General features: G+C 47.0%; 1 protein-coding gene across 2 annotated transcripts; it reads left to right on the top strand.

Annotated features, from left to right (window-relative positions):
• Window positions 1–18,349, top strand: MTF1 (metal regulatory transcription factor 1). Of its 2 annotated transcripts, none has more exons than XM_086626036.1 (11): window positions 1–66; window positions 417–881; window positions 4,928–5,166; window positions 5,567–5,698; window positions 6,222–6,295; window positions 6,834–6,967; window positions 7,785–7,862; window positions 8,883–8,985; window positions 9,571–10,127; window positions 11,006–11,072; window positions 17,713–18,349. In XM_086626036.1, exons 2-11 carry the CDS (start codon window positions 468–470, stop codon window positions 17,982–17,984), a joined length of 2,070 nt encoding a protein of 689 aa, XP_086482162.1. In that variant the 5' UTR covers window positions 1–66; window positions 417–467; the 3' UTR covers window positions 17,985–18,349. The 2 variants fall into 2 exon arrangements, with proteins under 2 accessions (XP_086482162.1, XP_086482161.1); XM_086626035.1 differs by having other exon boundaries at window positions 12,082–17,755.
• Window positions 18,350–19,737: the final 1,388 nt, after the last annotated feature.

Below are 19,737 nucleotides of genomic sequence, written 5' to 3'. Positions count from 1 at the left end.
TGAGTGTGCTGGTAATCATGGTGCCGCTGGGGTGGGGAAGGAGGTGCTGCCGCTGCCGGGAGCTCGGTGAGCGCGGCGGGGCCGGCTGGGGGGCGGCGGGGCTGCGTCCTGGTGCCCAGGCTGGGGGGAGGCGCGGTCCCGCGCAGGCCCCGGTGCGGCTCTGCGCGGGGCGGCGCGGAAGTACGGGCCGGGCCGGGCGGGGTAGCGCCGCGGTGCCGGAGCGGACGCGCTCCCCGGCCCGCGGGCTGAGGGCCGCGGCGCTCGGCCCGGCGCCTCCACCGCTGCGCGGCGGGCGGGGCGCGGGTGGCTGCCGGGCTGCGCGGTGCTGTGCCCGCGGGCGGAGCGGGGCCCGGCCCGGCCCGGCGGGGCAGAGCCGCCTGACACCGTCCCCCCCCCCCCCCGTCCTTCTGTTGCAGATGAGTCGTTACCGTCCGACCTCCCGGCATCGCACTGAGGGGCCGTGAGCCATGGGGGAGAACAGTCCCGAGGGCAACGTTATCTACTACGAAGTGGAGGAAGACGACGGAGCTCAAGATGGCAATATGCTGAGGTTCGCGGGTCAAAACGGGCTGGTTTCTTCGTCGTCTGGGACGGTCTATGACAGGACGACTGTTCTGATAGAGCAGGACCACAGTGTGCTGGAAGATGATGAGGATGAAGGGCAGTGTGGCGATCACTTGCCTTTTTTACCAGAGGGCCATGAAGAAGGATTTCATTTAATAGCAGATCATGAAGGAATGTCCCAGGGTTACGTGCAACATATTATTTCTCCTGATCAGATTCATCTGACAATAAATCCTGGTTCAACTCCTATGCCAAGAAACATCGAAGGAGCAACGCTCACTTTGCAGTCTGAATGCCCAGAAACTAAGCTTAAGGAAGTAAGTGTGGTTCTGAGTGTTACACTTATTTTGAGCGCTTTTTGTCTAGTGGCCTTGAATGCTTTGGAAATGGGTTTGTCCAAAGCTGTTGGCCACCAGGCAGACTGGAGTTTGCTTTGTTCACTCCTGCACAGTGGAGTGAGTGACACCCCACTGGCTCTGCTGTTCCTTTTGGTGACAGCCTTGCTTCGTGCTTTGTGACAGGTGTCAGTGTTTCCCAGCAAAGCCACCGCTGTCGTCAGCTTTCACTCTGACGTTTCTCGAGAAGCAGCCAAGAAGCGTTTTGGCACGCGGTAACGCACTAGGTAGCAGGAGAATGTGGCGCTGAAAATGCTTTTGTCTTAGTGGCGTCTGGGATTTTAGTGGTCTGGTATTTTTTTGATTGGACCATTGTTTCCTGAGCTCAGAGATAACTAAAAAGGAGATGAGCTCTCTTATTCCGTGCTTAACCACGTTGTCGAGGAAACCACATCCGAGGTACAGGTTGGATCGCGGATGGTCCGTGCCAGTATTGGTGGTGTAGTGCCAACTGCTCGTGTAAGTGCTGTCCAGTGTGAGTGGCAGACGGGAGCCCCAGCTGAGGAAGGACGCTGGGTTTGAGCACTCCGAATAGATTCGCAGGGAGCCGTCGCTGTCACTCGCTCACCAGTGAGCACGTGGAGCGGTGGGAGCTCAGCGCTGCGGTTAGTTGGGAAAACTCCGTGCTGGGGTTTGTTCAGTGAGCCCATCGAACTCCAAGGAACCCAGCACCGCTGCGTGAGCTGTGCTGGGTCTGATCCCTGGTGAAGACAGCATCCCCTCCTTGTCCCACAGGTACTTCCTGACCTCGGTCTGTGTTTATGGCTCCGTGCTCTTGTGGTTTGGCTGGCTTAGCACAGCCAGACCTTCTCATTGTGTTGTAAGTGTATTGCAGTGCTTGGGTGTTTATTGATGACTGTTACCTGATTTTAGCTAGAAATTGAGGGCATGTTGCTTTACAGTGGAATTACTGTTTCCTTCTCCATACGGTGCTCCTAATAATGCTGAGTGACTAGATAAAATGTGAGGACCTCCAAAACATCTTCAAGTTACTGTTGATCCTGCTGTCTACATCGTTGGTTCAACTTAAACACTAGGTGTTTTTTATCTTTCCTGTTTTTACTGTCTTTTACGAAATCGAAGGCGAATCAAAGATGAACAGCTGGCTTTGGTGTTAGGCACCACTTGTGTTGCTTTGCTCATGTATTTCTTGACTAGCAAATCTATGGTAAGTTAAGTGCTTTATGGTAGACCTTGGATCACAGGAGGAGAAGAATTTAGCAAGAATTTGCTCTGTATTGTGAATTTTGTGGTAGGCTGTCAAGTCATGGGTCCAAACATGACATTTTCACACAAGTTCTGGTGTGAATTCGTCATGTTTCCTGTACTTGGGGCAGCCTGGGTAACTAATGTCTCTAGAAATAGAGAACAGTGTATCTTAAATAAAGTATAGTATCAGAAGAAACAGAATTAATATCTCTCAACTAGGTTTTTTTTTTTTAGATTATTTAAAGCTGTTACAGTGAAGTGTAGAATAGGTCCCCTTCCCTGCCCCTTCTATAGAAACAAACAAATCCACAGTCTCCTTTGTTAGATGAGAATACAGGAAGGGTTAGAAGAAGTGGCCCTTCAAGAGGGCGAGATATTTTGAAAAAGAAAAAGTTTTGGGGTTTTGAAAATAAGGCTCCTGAAGTGTAGTTTTTAGTAAGCCCCTTAGTGTGGGCACTTTTCTCTCAATCTTACTATGTCTTACTGGGACAAAATGCTTTTTTATACTTGTTCTTCTGCCAGCCTCTGTAATTGCAATGGGTAAATGTTTTTTATGGTGGTTACAATTCTGTGGGATAATGTTGCTTCTCATGCGTCATGTGAAATGGGAAGAGCATGGGGAACTGGTTCCTGGATGTGTAATTGTCTGCTCAAGACTGCATTTGAGAGAAAATTTCTCCCTGGATTAACCGAGTAGTAACATAAGTGTTGCTAATAGACAGCTTGGAAAACTCATCTCCATGTAGTGGTGTGCCGTTAACATCGACTAGATCTAAGAGGCAGGAGCTGGGTTCAGACTAGCCAAGTGAAAACCACTGCTGGTTGGTTTGTAGTTGTCTTGTGTCTTTCTAGCTTCCCAGTTATGATATTTCTGGGCTCTGTGTAAGGATCTCTGTGTGTCTAACGTGCTCTCCTGTTCCCCAGACACTAAGGTTTTAGCGACGGGGGTGAAGGTAAAAGCCAGCCTAGTGTGGTCGCGACAAGAGACTGTAGGTTGAGACTACACAAGAGATGACTGAGCTCCTGGACCTTTGATTTCATAAAGCTTTCTTGAAGAGGTCCCCTGGCAGTCTTGTGCCCTACAAAATAGGTTGGAAGTAACTGGGAGACTGTCTGGGCCACCTAGAACCCTAATTACACCTGGGATGAGTGTGTGGCACAGTTCTGAGCACAGTGCTTCCCGGGAAGCTGTTGGGATGCCGTGTGTGGTTAATTGCAGTCCCTGCCCTCCCTGAAGTGCCAGTTTCCCAGGCTGCCATACCAGGGGTGAACCCATGGGCAGGCAGAGCCTGGCTCTGGGTCACAACCCGACCTGGGCGGTGGTGTTTCAGGCCTCGCTCTGCCTTCTCAAGGAGTCCCATGTTACTCCGTTCCAGCTTCCAAGTGTGGTAGTAAAAAGTGTGATTATCAAGTGTTCTTTTCTGATAAGTGTGTATAAAGAAAAAAGAACAATTTTTGAGTCGTGGGATGGATAGAAACCCTTAAATGTGACATATTGGTTGTGTATGTGTTCGTCTGGTTCTCCTGGTGTCAACCCCCAGTTCAGTATCTGTTTTTTTGGAGACAGTTTGCAGCCTTTTCCAAGCAGTAATGCTGGGTACTGTGAGACAGGTGCTTTGTGCCGAAAAAAGAGGGAAATTTCTGGCTTACGTCCTGCTAGATTATCTTCCTGACTAGTTGCTAGAATGCTAAATCCGCCAGTTCCTGCTCCTCACTTGTGAGTTTACATTGCTTTACTAAACATTTCCAAATCAATGGAAATACTTTTGGAATGCTCTTCTGCTGCTTGCCTGTCAACTAAGTCCTCTCTCGGGTTCAATAATCACTTCTAGACGTTGAGTTCTCAACTGTGACAGTCAAATGAAAGCTGTCCGTCTGATAATTAATCTTCAGGATAAATTTATTCATCAATAAGCATATCAGATGGCTTGTTCCCTCTGCTTCACAAGAGAGAATGAGATTTAATTAAGCGTTATGACGTGCACACTGGAAGCTTCCACACGGTCTCTTTCTGCCTGTTGCAGGAGCTGGGGGGGCCACCCAATATAGTTCAGTGTGGAATTGTTCCCTGGGGATCTAGGTAGCTGGCTGAGAAATCTGTTAACACCTCCCTTCGGATGTGAAGCACCTTGTTTGATGTGTTGCTCCTCAGGCATTGACTGTTTCAGCCAGCACAGAGGGAAGAACGGAGCACCACGAAGGCTGCCTTTGGGAGAAATTGCAGTAATAAATGAAATGATAGATGGCGGAAACTGGAGTTCTCGTTCAAGGTGTTAATGGGCATTCAGCACACGGGGCAGTGCTTTTGAGGGTCAGGTTGTGAGAGCACATTGTCCCTTGTCTTCCACCTCCACAAAGAAGTAGCTCTTCCAGAAGTGCCTGAGTGAGATGCAGGTGCCACATATGGGAATAGTGGGTAGATTCGGCAGCCTCTCAGCGTCCTTTCCAACTATATTGTCAGATTTTTAGCTAGAAACACTTTGAATTATGTTTTTCCTTTTTTCCCCTTTTCTATTAGATTACTACTCTTCTGTAAGGTCAGCCTGCCTTCCAGTGTGTGCTACTCCTTCCTCACGTAGTGGAGCAGAAATATTGCGTTATCCAATAATTAAACGGCAATAATATTTTTTTTTTTTTTTCCTTTGGGGTCAAAATCTATTCCATTGTCTTTGATGTTTAACTGCAATTCTACTTCCAGAATCTGTCTGGATTCCAGAAGTGCTTAAAAATTATTAAGCATGCAGCATTTTGTCTCGCAGGTTAAGAGATACCAGTGCACCTTTGAGGGCTGCCCGCGCACCTACAGCACTGCCGGAAACCTGCGCACGCACCAAAAGACACATCGTGGAGAATACACTTTTGTCTGCAATCAGGAAGGCTGTGGCAAGGCCTTTCTCACTTCCTACAGCCTCAAAATCCATGTTCGAGTGCACACGAAGGAAAAGCCGTTTGAATGCGATGTGCAGGGCTGCGAGAAGGCGTTCAATACGCTCTACAGGTGGGAAGGCTCTGCTTCGCTGTAGATGTAGCCAGTGCTGCTCTGCGGGTCGCATCCGCTTTCTGTCTATGTCTGAATGCAGCTGGTGTGCTGCTTCCAGGTACAGGCACTGCTGCAAACCCCCCAAAACGTGAAATGCCATACCGAGAGTAGGAAGACAGAGCCTGTGATGACATACTTAGCTTATCTGTGTTACAATAGTGTTGAACACAAGAAATTCTGAGATTTGCTTGAAGACTTTGCAAGTGGTATCAGTTGCTTTCATAAGCTACTTACCTTCAATTCAGAATAGGTTAAGCCTTTGATCCTGTCCTGCACGTTTGAATGAATGGCTTGCTTGCCTCAGGCAGGGGCTGTCTGGTCCTACAAGTCATAAGAGGGATTTTGGCATGCTTTTTAGGTTGAAAGCACATCAGAGGCTTCACACAGGGAAAACATTTAACTGTGAATCAGAAGGCTGCAGTAAATACTTCACGACGCACAGTGACCTGAGGAAGCACATTCGAACACACACAGGAGAAAAGCCATTTCGGTAAGTTGCTGGATGGCGGTTTTTACTTCTGTGGGACTTGTGTAATGGGCACCTGTGCCCAAAGGCAGCTCTTGCTGTCCTGACTGAAAAGCTGTTCTCCTGAGGCAGAAGCGACGGCAGCTGCATTTGAGCATGTTCATTCTAGAGCGCTCTGTTGCCTGGAAAAGTGGGTGAAATGGCTGTCTTCAAAGACAAGAATAGTCAAGGGTTGTTTTAAATATAAATGTGTGCCACAACGAGCATGTTTTTAAAACATCTTGCTGCTGCTCTGCTGTGATGCAATGTTTGTTCCATGAAGGAGCCCCCTCGCAATGCTGACTTCATGCTTGGATTTTTAAAGTCCTCCTCAGAGCTCTGCCACACGTAGCATGCATAGCAGCTGTTGGGAGGTACCTCGTTACGGACACAGATTAGCGTTAGGGCAGCTTCTCAGAGTCCTGGGACTGTGGCACAGCATGGTCTAAGGTTGTAACTAATGGCTCAGAGAAGCCTGATGCTGACTCTTCTGTGATGCCTCATTCAGGTGTGAGCATGACGGCTGTGGAAAGGCTTTTGCTGCAAGCCACCACCTTAAAACACATGTTAGGACACATACTGGTAAGTCCCAAGGGTTTGTTTTTTCGGTAATTGAGCTTATTCAGTTTGTACTAACTCTCAGAATCCTGATATGTATTTATCCTTACATACAATATGAGGGTGACACCAAGCTGAGGGGTGCAGTTGATATGTTTGAGGGAAGTGATGCCATGCAGAGGGACCTTGACAGGCTGGAGGAGCGCGCCTGTACGAACCTCATGAAGCTTAACAAGACCAAGTGCAAACTCCTGCACCGGAGTCAAGGCAATCCCCAGGATTCCCTTTATGCACTTCTTTTTATGCCTGGCAGGTCGTGAATTTCATGAGTGTGTTTCACAAATGTATCAGTAACGATGCATAAAAGTTAAATGTTCTGGTTTTGTGTCAGTTCACGAGGTAAAACGGAAGCTTTTATCTGCAAGACTCTGAAGAGTGCCGGGTGCGTGAAGTTGCATTAAACAATCTCGTTTGTATAAAATATTACCATTCTATGTGCTTTAAAGTGCACGTCTCATATAGTGTTTGTAAGTTTGTTACATGTGTTTTGTGCTGCCTGTAGGGGAGAAACCCTTCTTCTGTCCCAGTAATGGCTGTGAGAAGACTTTTAGTACACAGTATAGTCTCAAGAGTCACATGAAGGGCCATGAGAAAGGACATTCTTATAATGCACTTCCTACTAACAACGTGTCTGAGGTTAGTAGCACTTCTTCCTAATGCTTCTGTGTTAGAGGGAGATAAAACCATGTTTTGGACAGGGAATTGTTTGGTCTGTATCTTGTTAGAAAGGTGGAGCATTTAAGGCTGGGCTTTTCCAAGGGAATTGTAACTGCCTGGTGCCTCACCTCCCGTGAAGAAACCCACAGGTGCCTCTTTTCTGAACTGAGAATTCAATTTCAACTCAGAAATTGCTGACATTCAAGGTGGCAGCACAGAATTTGTTCTCCTATGCCGTGTTTACACTGTGCTGACAATAAACCATGGGATCAGTATTTCTCAACTTCTGGCACAGTGTTTGGTCACCGAGTTTTATTTAAAAAAGCTCATCTAAACTTGTCTATTCATTTTAGTCACGTTAAAACTTAACACTTGGGCTACTGCTGCTTTGACAAACATGCCAAAATTTATAGGCAATTATAGAGACTGCCGTGCTTTCCCTGAAGGTTCTTACGTTTTAGTCAATACTATGTAATAAGCGTGCGAAGTAAAATAAGTAGGAACTGTTTATTTTTTTTTTCTTTTCTATAGGCTGATTTGTTCCTGTGCTATTTTAAAATTCTAGGTTATTTATTTTTTTTAAGTAATGTGAAAGAGGTGTTAAGAATCCTCAATAGCTACTAAATATCCTTTGCTTAATAATATTGCTCCTTTCATTTTAGAACTGAGACTTGAGTCACGTACAGGTTAAAAATCTTCTGCGTAGACAGATTTGTATAGACTCCAAAAAGTAATTTAAAGCATTTCTGGCACTATTTTTTTAATAGATAACTCAATTTCTTTATCTTGTTTACAGGATACAAGCCACTCGCTTTGTCTGAGTGACTTAAGCCTCATATCAACAGATTCAGAGCTGCGGGAGAACGCTAATCCAGTGAGTTACTGTCCCAGAATTGCCTCGTCCGTAGCTGGAGTTTTGATTTTTTTCTGGCAATGCGCTTGGCCTGTCACCTAAACACACCAGATGAGATGTGTGGCTGCTGCTGTTCCACTTGCTCAGGCCTCCAGCGTGCCCTGCTTCACACTGTCATTTCACTAGTGGGGGACGTGCTCTTTCACTGAATAAGTCACTTGGGATGTAATTGGTTTAGATGTACTGCATACTGGGGGTTTTTACAGGAGGCTCTTTCTCGACAAAAAATGTTTCTTACACACCTTATGGACCCTCTAAGTGATGTGTTATTGCTTTCCTTTTTGGAATGTTGGAACAAAAAACAAGTATTTCTGTCTAAAAGCAGAATAACAGAGTGAAAGAGAGGGATTTTCCTCCAAAATATGCAGTGCTTAACCTGTTTTTAAAGGCTCTACATTTGATTTTACTGTAATAATGTTCGTTCTTATTGATAACTGTTGGCTGAGCTTAAAGTTTACATAGAGGAAAATTACATATTGGTGATGATGTCATTGTTTTGTGCGCCGGTGTGGAAGCAGTACGCAGTGTTTTAACATCTTCTGTTCCCAGAGCAGTGTGGGTGACAGTAGTGCATAGTCCAGGATATAATCTGAGCAGAGCTGTTTTGTTTCTGCTCCACAAAAGGTTTCATAAATAGCCAAGAACAAATTAATGTCTGTTTCTGTTTCTGACAGATTTTTACAAGAAATAAGGGTTAAACAAAGTATGGATGCAGAAGGATATATTTTACTTTTGAAGGACTTACTTACTTTTGTAAGGATTTGCTCATTATGTTGGTAAATGTGATTATGGGTAATAAAACCAAAATAAGTGTCATTTTACACTAGGTAAGTGAAATATGTTGCCTTTCCTGAAGGTGGCTGGTTAATTCGAGAAGTATTTCTGATACTCGTGCGATGTAAGACTGGGATTTGTGCAAAGTTTACGACACCTGAGATGTAACATTATCTGATATCTTCCTCTTCACTCTCTCTTTGCCAGACACATGGACAGGACCTGAGCACAATCTCACCAGCAAGCATCTTTGAGTCCATGTTTCAGAGCCCGGACCACTCTGCGAATCAGGACGACTCTCAGCAGACAGGTACCAGCTGTGTCTGCGCTGTGCTGAGGGAGCTGTGTGACAGTGTCCCACATCTGCATGCTTGCACTTGATTCAGCATTTCAGACTGGAGATTACTGCCCCACATAACCTTAAGTAGCAAACAGCACTTTAACTGCAGTGTTGAAGCTCTTTTGTGTCGAAATGCCTTGTATTCCCCGGCGGTGCAGCACTCAGCAGTGACAGGAACTGACACGCTATTTGCAGGCGCCGTTGTACAGTGCTGACATCGATGCTCTCGGACTTTCCACATAAGCATTGCTCTCAAGCTTCCTCTCTTGACGTAGCTGCACAAACTTGCTGAGAAAAAGGCTTCCTAGAGAGAGCTGATGAGGCTGATCAGCTTGTGTGTAGTATTCATGTTACTAGCTTCCTGAATTTGGACCTACCTTTAGATTTCACTGTCCAGTGTTATGTGTTTTTTAGCATCAGTCTGAAGATGTGGAAGTGGTAATGCTTTACTTAACAAAAATCTATCACCTGGCTGATAAGTTAATTGAAAAAGTTGTTCATTCAGATCTTATGAGAACTGATGTATTTATATTTTTTCTTTGTTTCCTTTGGCAGCTGCCTTGATTGAAGGTTTTAACGGTGATGCAGACTCAGTCAGTGCTGTTCCACCTTCTGCAGGAGACGCAGCATCGTTGTCTCTTCCACTTGTGCTGCAGCTTGGCATCTCTGAGCCGTCGCATTCAGCACTACAAGCCTCAGCAGCACCTGCTGCTCCCTCCTCTGTAGGAACTAGCTCACAGCAAGCTGCATTTGGAAATCCTGCAACTGTTTTACAGTCCCCAGAAGTGCCTGTTCCTCACAGCACACAGTTTGCAGCCAGTCACCAAGACTTCCTGCAGCACACTCAGACACCGCCACAGCCCATTGTACAAGGACTTTCAGTGGTTGCTGGGGCACCTGCCCCAACAGCATCAAGTGCCACTGAGCCCCTGCCAGCTGTGGTTCAGACTGTGCCTGTTGGTGCGAACTCTGTTCTGACCAGTAATCCAACTATAACGATTACTCCTTCTCAGAGCGCCGCTATTCTGCAGTCCAGCATTGTCATGGGAGAGCAAAACTTACAATGGATCTTAAATGGTGCCACTGGTTCTCCACAAAGCCAAGAACAAATGGTTAGTATATCCAGCACAACTTTGGAACAGCTTGAACCATCCCCTCTTCCGGCTAGAGTCTTTGCTTTTGAAGAGGAAGGGAATCAAACCTGTAATTGTAAGATACGGAGTTTGTCATGTTAATATGTATAAACATGTCACCGATGCAGCCCTTGAAATAGAGAAATAAATAGAGAAATCCAGGGTGCAGAAAATTCTTTCTGCTTTCTTTTCCCCAGTGACAGACTTCTCACAGCAGGTATCAGTTTGGTTTATCCAGGACAGTGCACCACATGGCCTGAGAGTATATGTGGGTTTTAATCTTTTACTTTTAACAAGTAGAAGTACAAAAAACTCTGTAAAGTTTGTGTTTAGACATTTTGCAATCTCTTTCTTCCTAATTTAGTTTGATAAAGATAATGAAAAGTCTCCTGGGAAAACAATGTTTCTGGTTCTCCAGTAAATCTGGGTAGCTGAGATTTCATGTCTTATCTTTAAGGTGGCCGTTGCCACCTTTAGACTTACTCTTGACCATTTGCAGCTGAGAAGGTGGCAGCAGGCACAAGCAGTATGAGCAAGCACTGCAGTTTTCTAGGAATTCAGTCATTCCGTTGTCAAAGCCACAAGCTGTGTTGAGAAGCATGTAGTGGGGAGGGTGATTGCTCCCCATCCTTAGGACCGCTGAAATAACACTCTGAGTTTTGAGATAGCCAGAATATAGCCCAGAACCAAGCTAAATGTTACATTTTTTTAATTAGTTTTCTTATGTGTTCTCTTTGGAATGTGTGTATAGCTGTTTCTTTTGATTGCAGCTGTTTAGAATTTGAACAATAGAAATTTGCTTGGAATCAACTCACACTTTTTTCTTTCTTTTTTTTTCTTTTTTCACTTCTTTAAAGCCACAAGTTCCCAAAGTAGTAGAAAAGGTTTTTTTTACCACTGCGTTACCAGTAGCTGGCAACACAGGTAAGCTTGACACTGAACTTGCTTTTCTCTCTCTGTTTGTAGTGCTGTTAGCTTGACCAGGATTTGTGGTGATTTTATTGCTTGCAGAAATTAAAGACAATCTTAATTTTTTTACCTTCCTGAGGTTTTCAGTGCAGTCTGCTGTAGACTCATAGGTTTGTGCTGAGATCTGTTAGTTTCTCTAACAACTTCTAAGATAATCAGGTTCACAAATCAGATCCAGTGTTCATAAAAATGGTATTTCAATTGAACTTATGTAGAGCAATAAAAGACAGAAATGCAAGGCCATATTTTTTTTCTTTTGCATGAAGACATGAAACAGGTAGTAAACTTAATCAATTCTTTAGCAATTGTTTTTGTTAAGCACTGTGAGATTCATCAAAATGATAAACAACTGTAAAAGTTCTGTTCCGTAACGTGCTTCCTACACAGTGTTGTTATATTGCAAAGATCAGTCAATCAGAGTCAAGGAGATCAGGTAAGTTTAAAACTTAAATTTTTAAAAAGTGAGGACACCAGGCAAGTAGAGCAGCATAGGAAGGGTGAGGTGGAAACGTGAGAAGCAAGATGGGAGCAGAAAGCAGACCGGAGAAAATGAACAGGAAAATATCTGTGTTGCTGTAAAGGAGCAGAATTACTGGTGTCATGTTGTACCATCGCCTTCAAAGGCTGCGCGCGGGGCCTGGAGCGTTCGAATGCCACTTGTCATTGGACTTCATGCCGTAAAAGTTGCAGTGGCTGTAGAAGAGACATACTGTGCTGTGTAAAAAAAAAATCCAGATCAGACTTCTAATGCCTTTGTTCAACCTGAGCAGGTTGTTTATCAACAGAGAGTACCCGCCACTTTTTTCTTACGTGTCGTCTGCTAGAGGAATTCCTTGTGCTTGAACAAAGTGATGCGTGATCTCTGCTGCGAGGGGTGTACGGTCTAGTTTAACAAAGATTATTTTTCTCTCCCTGCTGTGAAATTATGTAGTTCCGTTGTGTTTTGTCTTTGTTTCACCTTCAGGAAACCCTGTTCAGCAGATTGGTCTCAGTGTTCCTGTCATTATTATAAAGCAGGAGGAGGCCTGCCAGTGTCAGTGTGCCTGCCGAGACTCTGCCAAGGACAAAGCCACCCTTACGAAGGAATGTTCCTCACGTGATCCAAAAGTTTTGGAGCAGCCAGCTCCCCAGCTGCAGCCTCAGACCTTTCCTTCCTCTTCCCCTTCTCCTTCGTGTGGGCAGAGCAGTCAGATAGTTAACCCTTCAGACTCACAGACTGAAACGTTAAGTGCCATGGATGTATCCGACTTCCTGTCCCTCCAAAGCCCTGAAACCCCATCTAATATAATTCCAATCGAAGCACTACTGCAGGGTGAGGAAGAAATTGGTTTGAATAGCAGCTTCTCTAAGTGAAGATGTTACAGATTTTCCTTTGCACCTGGAGGGTAAAACCCTTCTCTTTAGAAGCAGAAACTGAAGGATCGATTCTTTTTCCTTCCTCTTTGGAAGTTTTGTGGCTTATTTCTGCTTCACAGATGTCATCTTAGTCACGTCCCAGGTACATCCATCTTTGAGAATCTATCTAAAAAAAGAAAAGAAAAAAAAAAAAGCTAAGTTATATATGAACTGTTTTGGCTGCACTGTCTGTCACTTTTGCTTGTCATATGTGAACACAGAAGTTAAGGTTACTCATGTGCAAAAAGATTTAAAAAAGAAATAGGGGGTTAGTTTGTCTCCAATTGCACATCACTTATGTTTGGGATTAAGGTACTGGCAGTGAGTGGGTCTTTGTTACAACTCCTTGGGTCTATAATTTTCTTCTGTCTCTTATGTCTGATACTAATCATGCACTATAAGGGGAGCCCAGGCAAGGAATTTGCTGTAGTAGAAAATGGCATTATTGTAGAAGATGACTTTCCTGCAGTTTTATTGGAACGCGACTGTCACCTCACTGAGTTGGGAGCTGATACCTGGGTTTGCTTTGTACTAACACTGTTACTAAAGCCTGCAGAAATGTTGGGGAGTTTATTTCAGTAGAGCACAAGTACCTTGTGCTCCTGGTAGATCTGTTCGTTTAATTTCATTAGGACTTAAGTGTGTGGCAGACACACTGTCCCACAAGGTGGAAACACAGTCGGAGCCCCTGCTTGCTCGGGCGCAAGAGTCTGTTTTCTTTTCCTGTCTGTGAGGATGCGGTGAGTCCCAGGTGTAGTCAGATTGGTGCCTGCTGCTCTTTCTATTTGTTTGGCTCTGTTCAGAAACAAGTCATCCTCTTAACCCCGCGACTGTTTAATCAGGAGCATGGTGCCTTTGCTGGTTTCTCTCATCTTTTATCAAGAAAAACTCTAGGAAAATGTTTCAGAACGATTCAACATAAATTCAGTTTGAATTCGGTGACTCTAGCCTTCAGCTGTCCATAAATGCTTCCTTTTTTTTTTTGTTAAGCTGTATAATTTCTGCCTGAATCTGCCTCCAACCTACTGCAATGCCAGCTTTTTGTGCACGGGGCTATTTCTTGACTAGAAGATGTTACACGACATAGTAGTTTTTCATATCAAACTGAAAGTCTATATTCTAACCTACTCAGGGTAAATGAAACACAAACCCCCTTCCACCAAAAAGCCTGTAATGTTGCAATAAATGCAGTCTCATTCTAAATGGTTTATTTATGCTGCATTATTTTAAAAGATGTAATTTTATAGTGTTTTTTCCATCTTTCTGGCTTTGGCTGTCAGTCTTTTTGTGTTAAAGGAAAGAATATTAAATAGTCTTTGTTCAGTTTACAGTGTTGTCATTAGTGAGATACAAAGATAATGACTGTAAGCCAATTAATAGGGAGTGTCTCTGCACTGACTTCAGGAATGCAGACTCCTAGTGGAGAGAGACCTTTCACTCTTCCTGCTTGATGGAGGCTGCTCTCTGTACCTGCTGAGGGGAGAGTCTGAGCGCAGCCAGACCTCACCAGGATGCTGGGTGATGAGCAGGTTTTTAACCCTCTCGTGACATGCTCTGTGTAGCCTTACCGATGCCACTGTCACGATCTTAGCCCACGGTGGCTGACGCGATTGTGCTTGCTGTTCCTTGCGAATCCGCTGCCACAGCACAGATGGAGATGGGCAGAAGGGAACTGGCTTTTCACCTCTCTGAGAACTTGCCTCCAGGTGTGAAGTGTGGAAGAGTAAAACTGTCCCGTTAGGTCGAACATGAGGGAGGAGAGGCTGTGCAAAGAATGCTGTGTGCCTGGGAAGTGTGTCACTCTGCTACAGCAGAGCGCTGAGTTTGGTAGTTGTAGTGACGAGCTTGGGGGCACCAGCAGAACTGGAAACCTGCTAATTGTGTTTCCTCTCTGTGTTGGTGTGTGGTGCAGTGCTGTTGCAGTGGGGTGTGGGTCCTGAAGCAACGAGGTTTGCATCTGCGGAACACAGATTAACAAAGTGGTTTATGTTTTATTCTTGTCATGGTAATCCCTAGAGGGCAGCGAGGTGGTGGTCCCCTTTGTTTTTCTTCCACGGCTTCATTTTGTGGTGCAGTTTGGTTGCATGGCAGCAAGAACTGCTTGGAATACAAAAGGAGTAGTCTCAAGCCTGTGTAGCTGGGGCTGTCCTCACCAGGATGAGTCTCCTGCCAGCGCTGTCGCATGGAGCTCCGCTTTGGAGGAGCGCGAGTGGCACCTGGAGCTGTGTGGGAGGTTCCCCTGGGGCACAGGCCACTGCCAGGGGTCTCGCACCTTTCCTCTGGCATAGCGTGGCCGTGGTGTTTGAGGGTGAGTGGATTTATGTGTGTGCACGTGAGAGTCTGCGGATGCAGGAGCATGTGTATTGCTCTGGAGATGTGGAGTTTTCTCTGATGGGGACAAGGGTACCAGATGTGGCCTGAAATGTGACAGCTGGGGGATTTAGCAACCTCTTCTGAGCCTTTCCACCAGTCAGGGAAGTGTTTTTCCATGCTACTTTTGCTACTCGTGACTTAGTCCACCTAAAACACGCTTCTGGTTGGACCAGACAGCATCTTCAGAAACTCCTTTGTGACAGAAACGAGTCAAATAATCTACTGAAGGTTTTGAAATCGGGAGCTAATTTGGGAGTGAGGTGATGGGCAGCAGTGAGGTGCTGCATGTGTCCCTTCTGAGTGTGTATCAGAGGTTAACCTCTCTGCTGTTCTTTTCACAGCTACTGTTTTCTGTTGGTGTGTTCTAGGAAAAGCAACGCGCTCCACGTTTACACGGACTTTGAGGTGCATTGGGTGTGATGTTACCCTCTTGTGCGTGCTGTAGGCAGGCTGTGATTTAGGTGACACGGATTAGGGCAGCATGATTCTGGGAGCGCACAGGCTGCTGCGCGATGCACTGCGTGGTACAGGGCTGTGCTTTCATTGTTTAATTGGTGGTTTGCTTTCCAGAGCGTTCCATGCCGTGCGTATCCGATGCGTTTCACAGCGGACACTTGCACCGTCCCCAGTGCTGTGGGATTAGACGTTGTACTGCCGGGGGGTCGTTAACACGCACGCTTGGATGGCAGGAGATCGATGAGCAGCGGGCAAGAGAGGGCAGTCACAGCAAAGCCCTGAGATTCCTCAGTGCCAGAGGGTTTTCTGTCCTCCTCCCCTTGTTGCCCCAGCGTTTAGTGTACTCACAATAACATTTTTAGTAAAAGAGGGATTTTCTGCCGTTGTAGATCTGGTAAGACATTGGATTCCCAGAAAGGGGCATGTTCTCTTAATATGCTGGAGCCTCCAAGAACAACGTACCCTTGCTCTGCAAAATCTGCGTTTTCACAAACCCCTTTAATTACCAGAGAGTAAAACCGCACAGCTCTGGGCTGTTCTGTTTTAAAGACTTTGCTGTTTTGTGGCTTGTGGGGATTTACTTGCTTGCTTACAGGTTCTGGGTGGGTGCAGAAGCTTAAAATGTGTAGAATGGGTCTAATTACCAACGTCGGTAGCTCTGGTCGCCAAGCAGTGGCCCAGGCACGCAGACTTGGCACGCAGTTGAAGGCTGTAGAAGTTGCTTCTCATGCTTGTAGATAGTAGCGGGATGGAAAATCAGCACTGTTTGAATGCTGGTACTGAGTTATATAGAACAAAGTATGAATTGGGCACTCGTGTGAGCTGACTGTCCAGAAAGACTAGTTCGCAGAACCTCATACTGGTATCTAAAATGCACTTTAGGTTATTTTATCTTTAACCCAATTGCTGCAATTTCTTTTGTATATACTTTCACAAAGTTTATTTTTGCTCTGAGTAAGAGTTAACAGGGGTGTGCAAAGATGAGCACTTAACTTGGTGCAATACTTGTAGCTGAAGATCATTGTCCGTGTGGTCGGTCTGTCTGTCTGTCTGACTGCACGTACGCAGCAAGGAGCGCGGCGGCGCACCGCCCTTCCCTGTCTGTTCCCAGAGAATTGTGTCGTTAGCCGGCGTCCGATCTATGCAAAACTCCAGAGCACTGCGCTGTCGCAGGCCTTTCTCTCGCGCTTGCTGGTGGGCTGCTTGTCGCTTCTGGCGGGCACAAGGGTGTTCCTCAGGTGTGTCCTCCCTTGTCCTCCGCTCTGCTCTGCCACACCAGTGTGAACAGAAGTGACAAGCTGTTCTCAAACAGGCATGTTGCACCTTTACATTTGTCTTCGAGATCGTTTTTGATGTCATGTTATCTGCCTTACTTTGTGGAGGATGGCACTTCTGCAGTCGTCCCAGATATTGGTTTGGCAACGGCAGCAACATTGTTCAACTGTTTACAGTACTGCTCCTGCACCAAGGATAAATAAGGCTCGGAGAAGGAACACAGGGACTGCCTGTTGGTTGTGGGACTGCTGGGGGAGAGTAGTCAGGGTGTAATCGACCTTACTGCTGATTGCAGCTGGAACCCTGTCCCTGATTTGGGGTGGAGCGCAGCTGGCAACCGAAATGAGAGGCAGCCAGGCCTGTGGTGTAGAGCAGACAGGATCTTGGGGTCATGTTCTTTGTGCTGCCACTGGCTGGCCGCGAGACCTCGGGCGAGTCGCCTAACCTCTCCGTGCCTCGGTTTCCTCCCTGTGACATGAGGACAAGGAAACGCGTCTTTGTAAAATGCTTTGAGATCTGTGGGTGGAAGGTCCTCGGTGTTAGTGATCTGACCTAGCTGGGCAGAACTGTTGAGTCAATTTGGACTGTAAGGCAAAACACAACAACAAAAAAGCGTGTATTTAATAAACCCTACGATTTTCTGATTGCATAGTTTTTAATTGGTACACTATTTTTTCCATAACATATTTTGGAAACAATGTCAAGTTTTTATAAATGTTACCTGTAGTTGATACTCATGGACAGGGCTGAACTTTTAACTTCTTTGCGTCTTGTCTCGATATAGATCATATGTATGTTCTAGGAGTTGGATTCTGTGTCTGCACTGAGAAATGCAAATTAAACTGGATATTTATGTAGTAGTGTACATAGTCTAAGTGTGTGTGTTCTCGGAACTAGTTTAAAAATCCCACACCATGCTTTTGGTGGTGTGCAAGCTGGCCAAAATTTGGTTCATTATGCAGTGTACACTTTCTCAAATAAATGCAGTTTCTACTTTTTCTTACAAGAAACGTTTTTCCTAAGATCTTTTTCAGCAGAACCAAGGGTGTGTTTTTGCAGCACCGTAGTTACAGTAGCTGGTGTTTTTGCTGTGTAGCTTTGCGTCCTTCCACTTGCTTACTGAACGGAGCTACCTGTCTGACCCCCGCTTGGAGGGAGCTGCAGTGGCAGTTGTACCTCACACCGAGCAGCACGAGCGTGCGGGCAGGGACGAGCAAACCTCCAGCCCGGTCAGGGACCGCCGCAGCCTCCGGCGTCGCCAGCTGCACAGCTGCCAAACCGGGAAGTCCAGGAGAACCACAGGTTGTCTGCTTACTGCTTTTGTTTTGTTTGACACGTAGGGGAGCTGGGCAATGGTCTTGGAGATGACAAAGGAAAAGAACCCCAGTTTTTCAAGAATGTGTGTGTGGTATTAAAGGAATTTATTTAACTACGAAACATGGGAACAAATGTGCTTACATTGAGCAATGTGAATATGTTAGTTACAGGTACAGTACTTCCAAAGGAAGAGCATCTCCAAACCCCAAAAAAGAGTAAATATGAATTTGTATTTTTTGAAGAATGTAAAATGTGAAATAATGGTGTTTGCTTAATTGCTCATTTTGTATGAAGTTAATATTGTACTTTGAAATATCTGCAAAGAAGTGGAAATTAACTTTTTTGGAATTGAAAGCAATATTAATACTAATGGAATCCTAATTAAACGCTTATTTAAAGATTGTGTTATAATAGTCTTTCCTCAGAGTATTCATAAATCATTTGGGAGATGAGTGTGAGGATCCTTCCCCTGCCCCCTTAGGATAGACCAGGACATGAAGGTATTTCCAAATCCTGACAGACAGCAGCATTTGCCTTAGCAGACTCCTCCCTCCTCCATGGACAGACTTCCTGTCCTCAAGTTCACTCGGGTATGATAAGAATTCGAGTGGATTTAGCGAATCTACAAATTATTCTTTGTTTTTGAAAACGGGACATTCTTGCTTAGTCCCTTTCACGCGAACACCGGCCGTATTCAGCGCAGGTACCACGATGTCGAGCAGCAGCAAAGCGCTGCAAGCCCCTGAGGCTGCAGGGGAAGTGAGAAAGACAAAGTTTCCTGAGGTAAAGATGGCAGTTTTAGCATCCTGCTTGGAAGGTGTTAGGTACGAAGTGCTCCCAAGACAGAGAATGGAACAGTAGGGAAAGCTGGTGGCAATAAGAAAACAGACTGAATCTCCACTCTGAATAAATCACGTTTTTAGTGTAGCAAAACGCTTCCATGTGGCAAAAAACCCACCCCAACAGCTGAAGGGGTTCTCCCAACCCCAAACCTGCCCTGCCCTCTGTTCCCACCCTCAGGAATTGTGCGGCACAGTTACCGTAGGAGAGTTGCTGCCCGCAGAACAGCGCCCAGCTTTGCTGCTTCTCCCGCAAGGCGGTCGGTCGGTCCCTGCTCCTGCTCCCGGCAGTCGGGGAAGGCGCCAACGCGCGGGGCGCGGTGCGAGGGCGGCAGCAGCCGCCTCTGCCGGGCAGAGAGAGGGTCGGGACCAGCTGCTTCATTGGGGGTGCGGGATGAGGGAGCGCTGCGGCGGGAGACGGCGAGTCCAAGGCCACCGCTGCGGGAAGCGGCTTATCAGCGCCGCGCCCTCCCCCGGCTCGACTCCGCGCTGCCGCGCTCGGGCCGATCCCCGGGGCCGCCCGCCGCGGCTCCTCAGGGCTCCCCGCGTCCCGCGCCGCCAGGCGCGGAGCTGCCCCGGCCGGGCCCGGCGCCGGGCGAGCCGCAGAGCAGGGGCGGGCGGGCGGGCGCGGGCCGGGGCTGCCCGGGGCGCGGGGCCGGGCCCGAGCCGGGGCCGGAGCCTTCGCGGGGCGGGCGGCAGTCGGCGGCCAGCGCGGCCCGGAGCGCGGCCAGCTCCGCCGTCAGCTCCTCGCAGGCGGCGATGCGGGCCCGCAGCTGCCGCTGCCGCGCCTCCAGCAGCGTCCGCAGCGTCCGCGGCTCGTCCTCCCCCTGCGGCGGAGACAGCGGTCACGGGCGGCCACGGGCGGCACCGCGGGCCGCCCCCCGCCCCCCCCGGCACCCACCGTGCGCCGCCCGCCAGGCGCCGCCGCCGCCATCCCGGTCCCGCGCAGGCCCTGCCCGCGCCGC

Source organism: Tauraco erythrolophus, chromosome 24 (assembly GCF_009769465.1).
Source record: "Tauraco erythrolophus isolate bTauEry1 chromosome 24, bTauEry1.pri, whole genome shotgun sequence".
In the NCBI taxonomy this organism is placed as follows: domain Eukaryota; kingdom Metazoa; phylum Chordata; class Aves; order Musophagiformes; family Musophagidae; genus Tauraco; species Tauraco erythrolophus.
This window is presented reverse-complemented; position numbering and strand designations above follow the sequence as displayed.